General features: G+C 42.0%; 1 protein-coding gene across 1 annotated transcript; it reads right to left on the bottom strand.

Annotated features, from left to right (window-relative positions):
• Positions 1-3,748: 3,748 nt before the first annotated feature.
• Rbmx (RNA binding motif protein, X-linked) lies at positions 3,749-9,159 on the bottom strand. Its single transcript, XM_013504493.1, has 9 exons — positions 8,983-9,159; positions 7,697-7,825; positions 7,391-7,497; positions 6,555-6,726; positions 5,875-6,027; positions 5,169-5,283; positions 4,954-5,079; positions 4,783-4,865; positions 3,749-4,146 (listed from the first exon to the last, which is right to left on the bottom strand). The coding sequence occupies exons 2-9, from the start codon at positions 7,803-7,805 to the stop codon at positions 3,836-3,838; spliced, it is 1,176 nt and encodes a 391-aa protein (XP_013359947.1). The 5' UTR covers positions 7,806-7,825; positions 8,983-9,159; the 3' UTR covers positions 3,749-3,835.
• Positions 9,160-14,767: the final 5,608 nt, after the last annotated feature.

The following is a 14,767-nucleotide window of genomic DNA, read 5'->3' as shown; positions in this document are numbered from 1 at the left end:
AGGTAAAAAAAAAAAAAAAAAAGTCCACTACCACAAAAAGATGTGTTAAAGTTTTATTAAATTTCAATACAAAAACATTCCAAAAGTAAAAAGTAATGTATAATACCTAAGAGTTCTATGTTAAACAAGGAAGACATTTTATCATTTTATTTCTTTACAGCCAGAGGAATCAAGACCTATTCTTTTCTCAGTGGGAGCAAAATTAAGTCTGCTGGGTCTGTAAACAGTGAGTCAAAAAGGAGCCCAGTCATTTAAGCACACTCCTTTTAATTTAGCACTCATACTACAGTTAGTCTCTATCTTACACTATCTTAGCAAACTAAATAAAATGTCAAGAGCCAAAAAGCCCTCTCAGAAGCAGTAACTCAAAGTAATCAAGATTATGAAAGACTCAAACTAGGATCTCTATTCAAAAGTGCAATTACTTAATTTTTGTGAATATCCTCATGGTCAGTGATTAGGAATGTGAACCTAGGAGGCTTAAAAGTTTTGGATTTTTGCCAATCACAAATATTAAGCATGATAACAACTACATCACAGGGGGAAAAGAACTCAAAATTGAGTTGGTTCCTCTAACTGAACCATGTTCCCTTTGAGAACATATCACTTGTATTATTGGCTCTAGTCTCCCAAGCAAGAAAGTATCAGGATTTCCAAGACTGGGAGCTGGAGATGAAGTAGGCTTACCAATACAGTAATCAAGCAGCCAATGTTTCCAGTTTCAAGTATACTTTCCATCTCTTAGCAGTGTTTCAAGCTGTTACTTTTGTTTTTGGATGTGACTTCTCCCACTGGGTTTTGTCGTAAAATGAAACCATTTTTGGTGATAAGCTAATGAAAAATGTTCCACTTGCTGAAAATGAGACACTACTGGGTAAAGAGCACTTAAGGCTGTCATTTTTCTGAATCAAAGTTTTCTGTGTGTGACACTGGCTGACTGAATCCAGGGGCCCCTATATGCTAACAAATGCTCATCCCCAGCCCTTAATTCTGATATTCAGTGGGAAGTTTTTCTAAACTGCAGAGTTGCTTCCGGACTTTAGCTAAACAAAATGAAAGCCAAAGCTATAAAATCTAAACAAATAGCCACAAGAATTTCCTGAGTACCTCCACTTACCAATTTGTTTCCCTTTCCCCACTTGATCAATTTTAAACTACCACTCCCTAGAGTTGAGTGTTAATCAACACTGATGCCCTCCTCAGATTCACAGAAGCCCTTGAAAGCAAAACCTACTGCCTGTGCCAAACCAATTCTGATGGACACTGCTTATGCAACTGCTGTGCCTTATCGACAGTCAGCATTCTTCTGCTTCAACAACTCTGCAAAAAAAGCATGGGATCAAGTTATAGGACATTTGTTTGATACTGCAAAGCACTCCACTCCCCCCATACTTACACGCTTCATTTCAGTTGCACCAAAAAGTATTTATGTGCAAGCTTTAAAAAACAGCCACACACATAATTACTGTAAACACAGATTTACAGTCCTGAAATTATGCTGTATGTCACCATTATGTCAGTAAAATTACATTTCTCAAACTGATCTGCAGTAGCAGTTGTACCAAAACTCTCAATTCAGTTTTTTGGCTGTGCTGATGGACAGGTAACTGAGAAAACGCACGAAAGCAACACTGAACCTCATACAAGTTTCCTTACATACTATAACTCCACCTCATCAGAGAACACGTGCATATGAAGAGGCATTAGCAACTGCCTAAGAAATAGCTAATTAATATATACCTGGTACATTACTGAAAACGTACCTATGTAATTTCACTCTACATTCAAGAGATGTGCCAGGTAGTACACATTCAAACAACTGTATTCTCATTTCCAACAGCTGGGTATTAAACCCCTTATGCATATGCAGAGGAAAAAAACTTGCCAACTAGACTGACAAAGCTGGTACAGCATTTCAATCTTCAAAGGCCACTGCTTTCAAAATTTACCTTAGCATTTTCATTTCTCTTGATGCCAGCTTTATCTACTGTGAATAAATCAGCACTCCATGACCACAATGACCATAGTTCTCAACCTGCAAAAATTAAATAGATGAAAACCAGTTACCTATCTTAGGCAAATTCTTTAAAATGTGCCTATAACTGCCCTCTTTTCCAGAAAGAAAAGGCAAGTTCAGACTTGCAGCTTAATGTATTTCATGTTCTACTACTTCTCTTAAGAGGTGGAAGATTCACTGGCTTGGGATGGACTGGAATGGCTTAAATGGTTAAGTTGCATGGCTTATGGATTCTCATTCTGTTCCAATGGTGCACTGCCACGTTAAATCCATAAGTTGAACGGACAAAACCTTATTTGAAGGAATAAGTGCAGTATAAGGATTTTTAGTTGGAGGTCTTCAAGTTTACTCTATTCAAGAGGATCTTTTTCAACTTCATGGCTGGACCTGGGTCATGCTGCCTCAGGTTTTGCTTTTTAAAGACCACTTGCAATAGATTTTCTCCATACAGTGTAGTTTCATAGAACTAAAAACAAGTCAGGCATCCAACTAAAGGTCAGGGTTGCAATGGCTTACAGGGTAAGAGAGGGGAGACCCCAAAGGTAAGCCATTTCTTACATTTGACTAAAAGTCTAATTTGAAAAAAATGTCAAAACATGAAGCATGTTTAAAGGTCTTCATCAAAAATATTTTTAAAAAGTTACCCCCTCCCAAGCCCCAGACTGATATTGGTATAGAGCTGTATTAAGGCCTTTAAGTGTCACACATGCTTTTAAAAAAATCCAAGTGTTGAATTTGGAGGACTTCTAATATGCTAGTGAACATTTGCTTTTCCAAAAGGTTTTTTTAAATCTAGAGGCATTTCCATTGCCATGAGGTACAGTGTTTCACTGTACTATGAGGAAGGTAAGTGTTCAATTTCGACTTAGACGGAAAAACTAGTTTGCTTTGCTTACCATCTTTGCTGTTTCACAGGCATTTGATGCTTTAAATCTGATGTGGAATGCTGATAGATTCACTTTTTAGAAGTCATAAGCCTTTAGGAAGTTGGAGATAACTTCATTGCTTATCTATTTCTCCTTTGCAATCAAGCTGTTCCTTTAAAAGTGAGACACTACAGAGTTGCAAAAATTTGAAACAGTAAGAGCAAGCATCGTTTGCAGCTTCATGGTTGGTTTTGGCCAAACTTTTTATTTAGTATTCTGTAGTTGTTTAACACACACTTAAATGGTCTTACTGGGGGAGGGGGAAAGGGAGGTTCTTGCAGATTCCCAAGGAAATGTCAAAAAGGCAAATTATGGCCAGCATTATCCATTTGCTTTTTGGGTTTACTGGGTGAATAGCACTTTCCTTACATAGGTATCTGATCTCAGGCCTTTTCATACTGAGAACATGGAGCTTTCAGTTGGAAGACACCCTGAAATCCTAAGAGTAGCATACCCCGACCACCCTCTAACAGCTAGCTTGTCTGTACAGGTAGAATGGTTCATCTCTCAATGGAGATCAATGTACATCTAGATGGCTAGATGTTTGTGGAAGAGCTCAGAATTGCTTGCTTTATTTACTGGGAAAAATCAGGTAGGAAGTGGCCTTTAGGGACACTTTTACTTCGAAACTTACAACACTAGTACAACAAGTCAAGCCTTACACACTTAAACATTTGCTTGTTGAAAGCAATCCATAAAATCAAATAAAATTAAACATGTTTTACTTTTTTTCCTCACAAGAACATAAAAATATGAAGGGGAACTTAACAGGAAATTTAAAAAAGGTAACACAATTTTCCTTTTAGTAGTCCTTGGGTAGTTATGACAGAATAGTTTCCACTTTTTGTTTGTTTCTTTGAACGGGGATTTTGGTCCAAAGTTTTGTTTGTTTCTAGTATCTGCTTCTGCCTCCCCCTCTATCAGATCGGCTTCCTCCACGGCCACCACCTCTTGGGGCTCCGCGGCTTGAACTGCTGTAGGAATCACGTGGAGGAGGGTACCCCCTTTCCATAGAAGGGGGAAGCCCTCGTTCTTGTCTGCCAACCCGATCACGACCACTTGAGTAGAGATCACTTCGGCTGCTTGAGTAACTGTCTCGACTTCCACCATATCCGTCTCGTGAGCTGCTGTAATCATCATAGCGACTGCTTCCACCATAAGATGGCGGGGGCCCTCGTGTAGGTGGAGCACTACGTGAGTTACCTGCAGGGTCAATGGTCAGGTAATATGGCAACACTATAAATTGTATATAGACAACATTTAAATCTGAATTTACAGAATTCTTGTATTAAAGTTTACTTTCTCAAATGGGAGGTTTTAAACTCTACCACTGCTGGTCATAACAGGGATTTGCTCATCTGCTGAGATACGGAAATGGATTGATTTTAATGTTTGTTTTGAAAAGACTGAAGACGGTGTGTATTTCAAGAGGATATTCCAGACAGCTTGTTATTTTATAGTAGACACTCAGCCACTTTCCAGTGATAAGTTGCAATTTTGAACTGTAGAGTTTCCTTCATATTACAATGGTAAACATTTGATCTTGTTAATAAAATTTTTAAATTGTATTTTCACTGTTGGGGGAAAACACATAAGGCTGCCAATTTAAGCAAGCAAAATCCCCTCCAAAGCAAGCAAACAGCCTCAAAAGGAAAAAACAAAAAACTCAAAGAGAAAAAAAAAGCCCCTCACAAAACTAGGAAAAGCCCAGCTGATAGTTACCCCTTTAAAAGCAAGCAAACATCCCCTTAAAAGCAAGCACCACGCAGCCTATTAAACTGGCTTATGAACCTACAAACTCAAGCTGGTGATATTCAAAACCCTTAACCAGTATCTTACCATAGCTCTCATATGAATCTCTATAGGAACCTCCACTCGGATGATCTGAGTAGTCACGATCCCGACCATATCCATCTCTATCACTAAATGAAAGAGAAACACTTAAGTCCCAGAGCATCAATTTTCACAGCACATTTTCATCATCAAGCCATGGAAAGCAAAGTCACCCACCTATAGCCTCTTGATGGATAGTCATCACGTGAACTGGAATGACCATAATCACGGTAAGTATAGTCTCTTGGTGGTGGGGCATAATCTCTTGTATCACGAGAACTTGGGTAATCTCTGCTTGAATAGCTAGAGAAACAAAAGTATTTGGTTTATGCTTTTGATGAGCTCTCCTTCAATCTTAACCACTAATGAAAAAGAGGATACACTTTTGTTACCTGTCTTTAGTTGAATATCCATCATCTCTTGGAGACAAATAAACATCTCTTCGAGAGGGCAGGGGTTCCCTTCGAGGGGGGCCTCCGTAACTATCTCTTCCACGTGACACAGGGGCTTAAAGAGAAACAATCAGTTTTGAAAACCTAGCCAAAAAGCCAGGCGTGGTGGTGCACACCTATAATCCCAGCACTGTAATCCCACACTGTAATCCCAGCACTCAGGAGGCTGAAGCAGGAGGATCAGAGCTCAAGGCCAGCCTGGGTTACACAGTGAGCTCAAGCCCAGTCTGAAGAACTGTATAGCAAGGCCTTGTCGCAAAACTAGCCAAAGCAGCAACCTAAAATACACTCATGGTATGAATAGCAACTTAAAAACAGCAATATGAGGGAGAGAGGGAAGGGAAGGAGATTTAAATCAACAAGCTGTGTTATATACACATACCCACTAACCAAGAGGACTGTAAACTGCATGTACTTCAAACATGTACTAACAAAAGTTTTTTAAATTTTAAAAAATACAGTAATATGTAGTTGATCAGATCAAGTATTTTCTTCTCTGGCATTTCCATTCAAATCTTTTCAGTGCTCATTAGTCAGGTGCACCAGATCACCTGAAATCCATGAGTCAGGTATCCTCATTTTAAGAGTCACTTCTCAGTTCCTGGCGTTAATGACAATAGCAGATTACTACTCATCCAACATTTACCTCTTCCTCCCATTCCACTGCTACTGCGAACTGGTCCTGATGGGGCCGATCTTTTAGGAGGAGGACCCCCACTTCGTGGTGGTGGTCCTCTTTTCACTGGAAGGGGTCCTCTGGAAGAACTCATGTTAAAATTCATAGAATAGCCACCATCATCTACATTAGAAAAGAAAAAAGAAATCAATGTTAATAATCACAACAACCAGGAAAAACTACATCGTTTTTATTTATTTAAGGTGTGTAGCTTTAGTTTTCAACTGTAGGAGGTGGGCATGTGGCTAGTTGAAGAGTGCTTGCCCAGGACCCATGAGGCCCTGGATTCAATCCCCAGTGCAGAAAGTTTCCAACTGCTTAAGCATGAAGCCACATAGACCAGGACAATATAAATGAAAAGGTAGCTTTAAAGTTACCTCCAAGAAAATGTATCTTTTTCTATCCTATCAAAAAGAATTTTCTGAGTACTTTTCCTAGGGAAAAAAACTACTTAAGGAACCGATCAGGAACCATCAGTTCAATTAAAACTGCAGTTTAACTTAAGATGCCTTCCATGTTCTCCTTTCAAGTGATAATCACTTCAACAGGTAAGCAAGTGTTCACAATTGAAGGCTGGAGGTTTTGCCTTTTAACAAAGACTTAACCAAAGAGGTATGGGTTTGCAGCCCAAGATCCACCCAAATCATTACCCATGTGCCCTCCATGTGAGGGAGGTCCCCTAGTTCCTCCACTTCCTCCTCTTCCTCCTCTAAGACCTCTGGGAGGGCCTCTGCTTCTTGGAGGTGGAGGTGGTCCTCGTCTACCACTTTCAAATGATGGTTTGGTGGCTTGTTCCACCTTGATGGCTTTTCCATCTAAGGACTTTAAAAAGAAAAAGATCAAATGGTTAAATTAGCTGGGCGTGGTGGCACATGCCTGCCATAATCCTAGCACTCTGGGAAGCTTAGAGAATTTACAAGTTTGAGCCCAGCCTGGGCAACTTAGTGAGACTCTCAAAATTGAGAACAAAAAAGCTAGGGATGAAGCTCATGTAAAGGTCTCAGGTTTAATTCTTAGTACTAAAGAAATCAAATAAACTATATCGAGATTTGAAAAGAACTTGCAGATCCAGCATACATAACACTAACAGGTCCTTTAAAATAGTTCTGTCTTGAAAGATACTGATGAACTGAATCAAAACCAAGTGGACCCACTGCACTGCTGTTCGGCAAAATTTAAAACAAGCCTAGGTATCAGGTTATTAACAAAATAATCAAAGATTAAAAGCCAGCTTACATGATATATGGATCGCATAATGAAATACAGTATTATCATAGAATTATACAATCCATAACTGTGGCTGCAAAACTTTGGTTTGGAATTAAGACAACACATTTCAGATTGGTGACACAAATTCCTATGATGAGCAAGTCCTGGACAAGTATATACTCAGAAAGAGCAAACATTCAAGAGTTTCTCTGGACTTGGATGCATGCTGTTTCATGCAGTAGGAAGCACGCTATCAATCACTGTGCAGGAGCCTCACCTTTCCATTCATGTCCCTAGCTGCATCCTTAGCATCTGCTGGGCTTTCAAAGGTAACAAAAGCAAATCCTCTTGATTTATTGGTTTCTCGGTCTTTCATCAAGAGTACTGAAAAACAGTTTAAGGGAAAAAAAAAAGTGTTACCCTACTTCAAAATGAAGCAACGTAAGTTAGTCTCGAAAGGAGAAAGCTCAGAACTTCTTAGAGGACAAAAATAAATTCTCATGTCAGATGATCAATGCAATCAAATTCATCACAGCTCATCTTTTAATTACAGTAACCACGCATGTACCTTCCAATAACTCACCTTCCACTATCCGTCCATATTTTCCAAATACTGCTTCAAGGGCTTTCTCATTTGTTTCTGTATTAAGCCCACCAATAAAGAGCTTTCCTGGACGATCTGCTTCAACCATTTTTCCCCCTGGTGAGTCTGCTGAAAAAGCACACAGTAGTATTACCTCCCTGGAAAAAGTTCCCTAAATTTTACGGACACCTTATTGTGGTTCATTTGTCGTTTCACTTAAAACATCTGAATTACTAGACACCCGTAAGCCTCAAAGGCAGTCAGTAGGAGACCAATTTAAACCAAGTAGTGCAGTTAACAACGTACTTTGCATTAAATTGGTTAAAAGATCCAATCTAATTTTCGCCATTAACCTTAATCCCCCTTGGCTGTTTTTCAGTTAACAGCTACTCAATGTTTAAAAAAGGCAGTTTTAGTTTTAATCCTACATTTGTTGACTTTTAGAGATACAATTCCTTATCCCACACACCTCCCCGCCCGGCGTGCAGCGAGGGTTTGGTGATGGTTTAACTACGGTCGCATTCAAGGTCGCTGGCCAGACGCACGACCTCAACACACATCAAAAGCTTTCTTCCAAGGGCTCCCCTTCTTATTACGATTTCCCAGTGAAGTCTAAGCAGCAGCAGAAATCTTAAAACTCGAGCCAAGTTATGCCTCCTTTCACCAGCCCCTGCCTGCCCGCCCTCAAGGATACTGCCTCGCTAAAACACAAAAAGCGTCAACATCGCTAAGAGATTAAATTACGGAACGTCGGCACGCACACAGTAACTCGCCCTGCTCCAAGACTGCGGCGGAACCCAATTAAGACTCGTCAGTAAGGACCGCGTGGAAGACAAAATGGCGACACTTGGATTCAGCCCAGAACCACTGACACCAGTAGGCAACTAACTTTTACCAGCAAAGGTGGCTGGAAAACCCAACGGGCTTCCTCTGCGGGGCCGCTCACGAGCAAGGAGAGAGGTCGCGTACGAGCGCTCACGGCCACGGCCGGCGCCATCCCGGCACACGCAGGCACCGCGGCGGCGCGGTCGCTCCTCGCCCCGCTCCGGCCCACAATGGCCCGACCTCCGCCTCCGCGCCCGCAGAGGCCCGCCAAGCTTCCCTGCGCCCGATGCGACAGAACGGCCCCCCCGCTGCGTTTCCCTTCCACCCCCTTGGCCTTATTACCTAGGCCGGCACCTTTGGGTGTCTTAAAATGGCGCCCGCCACCCCCATCTGCAGGGAGATAATCCCAAATTCTAAAGCGGCGAGAATGTTTGAGAAAAATGGACTAAGGAAACACGTACCGGAAGGGTGGCGACGGTCTCAAGCTCCCACGAGCTCGCCGACAGGGGCTGACCACGCAGCCCGGCACAAATGACAGCTACCGGTAACCGGCTCACAACTGAGAAGCCGCTAGCACTACTGCGCAACGAGGGCGAACAAAGGAGACAGCAAACTTTATACTACCCGGGAACGAGGCTGAAGGACCCGGATGAAAACGAAGCTTAGAATTTGAAACGTGAAGGGAGGGGGAGCGTTCTCAGCATTCTTATTGGCCGTCTCCTACGTCATTCTCCCTTCGCTCCTCCCCTTTCCCCAGGCTCTGGGCGTTCAGGCCGGCGCCCGATTCTAACCGTTTTCCCTACCCCCACCCATTCTCTTCTAACGCGCGTTTTTGCTTTGTGCTAAAACAGTGCACAGGCTTCACTTAATAACGGAGTAAAATTTATTGACCGTCCTAGTGAGCCGGGAGCGGTGCAAAACTTTTTGTTTTCCATTAACTTTTAATTCTAAAACCAACATGGTAAGAGTAGATACTTCAATTGCAATTTTGCAGAAAGGCAAAACAAAGAAGTTTAGAATATACAATGTATTTGCCAAAATGATTTTAAACCAGGATTTTCAATGAGTGGAAGAGATTGTGATAAATAAACAGCAGGTGAGAAAAAACTTTAAACAGCAGGCAGATCGTTCATTCATACAGAGCAATTATGAGCACCTACAAAATACCATGCTCTGAGGTAGGCCTTAGGGCAAGACCCAGAACTGGTAAGACGAGGACCAGGCGCCTGAAGAGTAAAGCTACCAGATTTAGTAAATAAAATTCCAGGAAGTCAAGTTAAGATTGAATGTCAGATAACGAGTCCCTTTGTTTTTGTGGATATGCCCCGAATCTTACATACAAAAAAGTATTCATTGTTCATCTGAAGTTCAAATTTAACTGGGCATTCTGTGTTTTATCTGCCCACGTTACTAGAGGAGAAAAAATGAGAAATATTTTAATTTCTTTAAAAGTTAACGTCCAAATATAGTTAACAAACAACTGCACATTGTGATTAGGAAGCACTTAACGTGAACAATGTTAGGGAGACCAAATTTGGTTAAGACATCAGGGCAGGTCTATCTGAAGAGGTGGCCTTAGAAGTCAGAGCTGAAGCAGAGAAGAAACCATGGGAAGAGCTGAAAGAAATTAAAAATTTAAAAAAAAAAAACACTAAGCCCAAAGAGGAGGGAACGAGTTTGGCATGCGTGGAGGAATTGAAAAGGCGCCAAAATAATAGGAATTTAAGGAAAATTAAATGAGGGAGCCACGGTAGGCAGGACCTGTGAGCGCATTAAAATATCGCAGCAGGTTAAGTGCAGGAAGCCGAGACACCTAGTGCAGGTGAAGACTGGAGAGGGCAGTGGCTTGAATTAAGGTCCTGGCAGTGGCCTTGGGGAGGAGGGAACAATTGCTAAATGAATATGCAGGTAGTGAGGACAGGATTTGCTAATGAATCAGATGGTTTTACAATGGTGTGAATGTTTCTGTTCCCCTCTGACTCCTTTGTTGAAACCCTCCTCTCCAAGGTGAAGGTATTAGGAAACGGAGTCATGGGGGCCCTTACTAAAGTATCCTAGTATGTAATGTAGGGATACTGAAAAGGAACCGTCCAGGAACTAAGAAACTGGGTGGTGGGCTCTCACCAGACACTGAATCTGCCAGTAGTTTGATCTTGGACTTCCCATTCTCCAGAACAGTGTGATACAATTTTTTAGTTTGTAAACTACTCAATTTTGTGGTATTCTGTTACAGCAGGCTGAATGGACTAAGCAGATGGGGGTACAACTGGTGGGAAGCAGGGGAAATCATGCTTCTTTGTGACTCTTGAGTATCTGGAATTAGTGGGACAGGTAGTGATGACCATTTACCCAAGTAGTTCCAGAGGAGCCAGTTTGGGATACAGTATGGGGCAGAGAAATCCGAAGTTTGGAGTAAGGATCTATGCTAAATTGTCATATCTGGGTCTCGAGATATCTGGGTCTCGAGATAGTAAGCCATCACAATGAATGAAACCATCAAAGAAAAGTGGAGTATGAAGCGAAAAGAAGGCCCTAGGTCACATAAGATAAACTATTAAAATATGTATATAGAGAAAAATAACTTGAAGGAAATGTGCTAAAATGTTATTAGTTTATCTTGGGGTGGGTAGTGGAATTTATGGACAAGGACCACTTTTCAAATTCTTCCTAGGTATAATTACCTGGCCATGGTGAGTTATGATATATGCCAGCAGGTTGCAGTGAACAATGCTCAGGTCTTTCATACAAGCCTCTAGGGTGCTTTGGCTCTAGCTGTAAATTATTAACATTAATGAGGGGAATAAGGCTCAGCAAGACAAAAATATTTGTACTAGTTTTTTCCTCAGCCAAATAATAACAAATAAAGCAAAAGTCATATCCTTCTTTTGTAGAATGAGTTATGTCAATCACTTTCGCTGGCAGTAGATGGGAACTGGCCAGGTTGGCAAAAATTAAAGGCTCCACAAGCAGAGGCTGCACCCCCAGGGGAAGCCAGGAGAAATCTCTCACCCTGGGGAAAGCAGACACTTCTCCTTCTCTGTCTCAGATCCGGACTCAAAAACTGCAGTAAGCCAGGTGTGGTGGCACACGCCTGTAATCCCAGCACTCAGGAGGCTGAGGGAGGAAGATTGTTGCGTATTTGAGACCAGCCTGGGCTACAAAGTGAGCTCAAGGCCAGCCTGAACTGCAGAGCGAGACCCTGTCTCAAAAAGACATAAAAAAAAAAAAAAAGTCAAAGACTGCAGTGCTCTCCCTAGGCTCCAAGTCTAAGACATGTCTCTCCTAGTCAAGGGCAAGGCAGAGCAGGCTCAAAAATAGATGTTCCTGTCCCCCTGGGTTTCAAGAAGCAAAACACAAACCCGGGCGTGGTCATGCCCACCTAATACCAGCATTCAGGAGGCTGAAGCTGGAGGATTACCGTGAGTTTGAAACCCACAGTGAGGTCAGGGACAGCCAGAACTACATAGCAAGACCTTGTCTCAAAAAAAAAAAACAAAAAAAAACCAAAAACTAGCCAGGTGTGGTGGCGCATGCCTGTAATCCCAGCACTTGGGAGGCTGAGGCAGGAGGAACACTGTGAGTTTGAGACCAGCCTGGGCTACAAAGTGAGCTCAAGGCCAGCTTGAACTGCATAGCAAGACCCTGTCTCAAAAAGACAAAAAACAAAAACAAAAACAAAAAAAATAGCAAAAGGAGGATACAGGCTGGAGATGTAGCTCAATGGCAGAGAGCTTGCCAAGCATGCCTGTGTCCCTGAGCTCCAGCCGCAGTATAGAAGGTGATGTATCTCTGATCACTGCTTAGGAAGAGGAGGAAAAGGCCAGTGATGTGGATAAGTGAGGGTGGCAAACAACACATCAGCACTTTCAAGTTCCAGGAGGGGTGGCTGATTAGAGAATTGCAAGAGAGTATCAGTATGGCTGGAGCATACAATGGGGGGACAGTTTTAAATCACTTTCCTCATTGCTGCGACACAATACCTGCCCCCTGCCACTTCAGGGAGGAGAGGCTTTTATGCCCCCATAATCCAATGACCTTCCAAAGCCCCACCTTTGAGCACTTGAGGCTTTGGGAAGACATCCAGCTATAAACCATAACAGAGACAGAGAGGAAATAGAAGAAGCTGGAGAAGAAGACTCTACTAACTAGATCCAAAGGGCAATGGGGAGCGGAGCCAGTTTCAGATGTGGAGCAAGATAACTGGATATCATCTTGCGATTGTTATGGCTGAAGTCTGGGAACTGTATAGGGGAGGGAGGGCTAAGAAACAGAGAGACTGAATCAGGGTGGCACTGATGCGATCTAGGAGAGAGGACATGGGTATGCTCAGTGGGTGGGACTCTGGCCAATGGGCAGTTGGATAAACAGAATCACTGCTGTGATCTCCACCCTTCCTTCTCATGGATTTTCTAGACTTTGCCCTTTGCCTTTTTAAAAATATTCATTCCTTTGCATTGTCATTTAAATACAGGTTGATGTTTCTACTATAATTTTTTGGTTCATTGTTTCTTTTCTTTTTGGAACCAAGAATCGAACTCAGGACCTTACACTTGCCAGGCTGGTGCTTGTGCCACTGAGCTATATCTCCGGTTCCTGGCCCCTTGTTTCTAACTACCATGTTAGTCATAAACTGATAGACTACCTTAAGCAATATTACTTCATTACTAGGTAAACTCAGAATATAATAAATGCTAAGTAAATGTTACTTAAACCAGACATAGTGGCACAAGCCTGTAATCCCAGCGCTGTAGGAGGCTGATGTAAAAGAATTTCAACTTCAAGCCCACCTTGGGCAATTTAGAAAGACTCTATCTCAAAAAAAAAAAATTAAAAAGGGCTGAGGATGGAGCATAATGTGAAGGTACTGTGCTCAATCTCCAGTACCACCAACAATAAAATTAATTAATTAAATCTTGCTGGGGCTGGGGATTTAGCTCAGCAGCACGGCGCCTGCCTGGCAAGCACAAGATCGTGAGTTCGATTCCCAGTACCGGAAAAAAAAAAAAAATAAATAAATCATGATGCTCAGGCTGGCCTTGAGCTCACTTTGTAGCCCAGGCCGGTCTTGAATTTGCAACCATCCTCCTGCCTCAGCCTCCCGAGCACTGGGATTATAGGCGAGCGCCACCATGCCCAGCAAAAAAGAAAAAAAAGTGTCAATCATCAAATTAGGGATCACACTGAGAAAAGTAAATTTAAACTCTCCTGTCAGACTTATATTTTTACATAAAGGGAAAATGTAAGGTCATTCTGCAGTTAGGTCTGTTCTCCAAGCTACAGAAAGATAACCCTGTCATGTGTCATTTAAAAGCCTGTTATCTTGGTGTGAAGCAAAAAGATGGAAGGGAGGAAAGAATTCTGTGTGATTGGAGATTAGGAAGCTTTCCAAACCACTTTAAGTAGCCATTGTCCAAAAGATAGCCTACTTGCAACAAATAAGGGACAAAAATTTTTTAATCAACATGTGGCTCAGCTTCAGTATCTATATTAGAACTGGCCACTTCCACAGTGAAGGAGTTTTAATGAAATAATACTAGATTAAAAAGAAACAAAGTATGCCTCAAGAAACATTTGTGGTTTTTTTGGTCTTTTTTGAGACAGGGTTTCCCTATGCAGTTCAGGCTGGCCTTGAATTCACTTTGTAGTCCAGGCTGGTCTCAAACTCACAGTGATCTTCCTGCCTCAGCCTCCCAGGTGCTGGGGTTACAGGCGTGCGCCACCACACCTGGCTTCAAGAAACATTTTGAGAGATGAGAGATGATGGGTTTTTCAGTAAACTGTGTTGAGGCAATCGGAGAGCTACTTAATGGAAAAGATATCTGGATCTCTACCACATTTTTTACTCCAAATGAATTCCAACTCAAACATTTAGATGTAAATAGTAAAACTATAAGGCAGGCATGGTGGTTCATGCCTGTAATCCCAGCACTCTGGGTCAGGGAGGCTAAACAAAGAGGTTCACAAATTTAAACCCAGTCTAGACTACACTCAGTGACTTAGCAAGACCTCTATCAAAATACAGAAAAAGATCTGGGCATGTAGCTCAGTGTGAAGGACCAGGGTTCAATTCCCCATACCAAAAAAATTAAATAGTGAAAACAAGATTTCCAGGAAGATGCAAAGTGGTGAGTAGCAGAGAAAGGCCCTATTGTGGTTTGAGTCTGGACGTTGCCTCAAAGCTTCATGCAGTCATGGTGGGCACACTATTCAGAGGCAGTCAATCTAGAGTTTGTGACTGATTTCTGA

The sequence above is a fragment of the Chinchilla lanigera genome, unplaced genomic scaffold (genome assembly GCF_000276665.1).
Source record: "Chinchilla lanigera isolate Chin_1 unplaced genomic scaffold, ChiLan1.0 scaffold00088, whole genome shotgun sequence".
In the NCBI taxonomy this organism is placed as follows: domain Eukaryota; kingdom Metazoa; phylum Chordata; class Mammalia; order Rodentia; family Chinchillidae; genus Chinchilla; species Chinchilla lanigera.
Note: the sequence above shows the minus strand (reverse complement) of the source record. Positions and strands in the feature narration are given on the sequence as shown.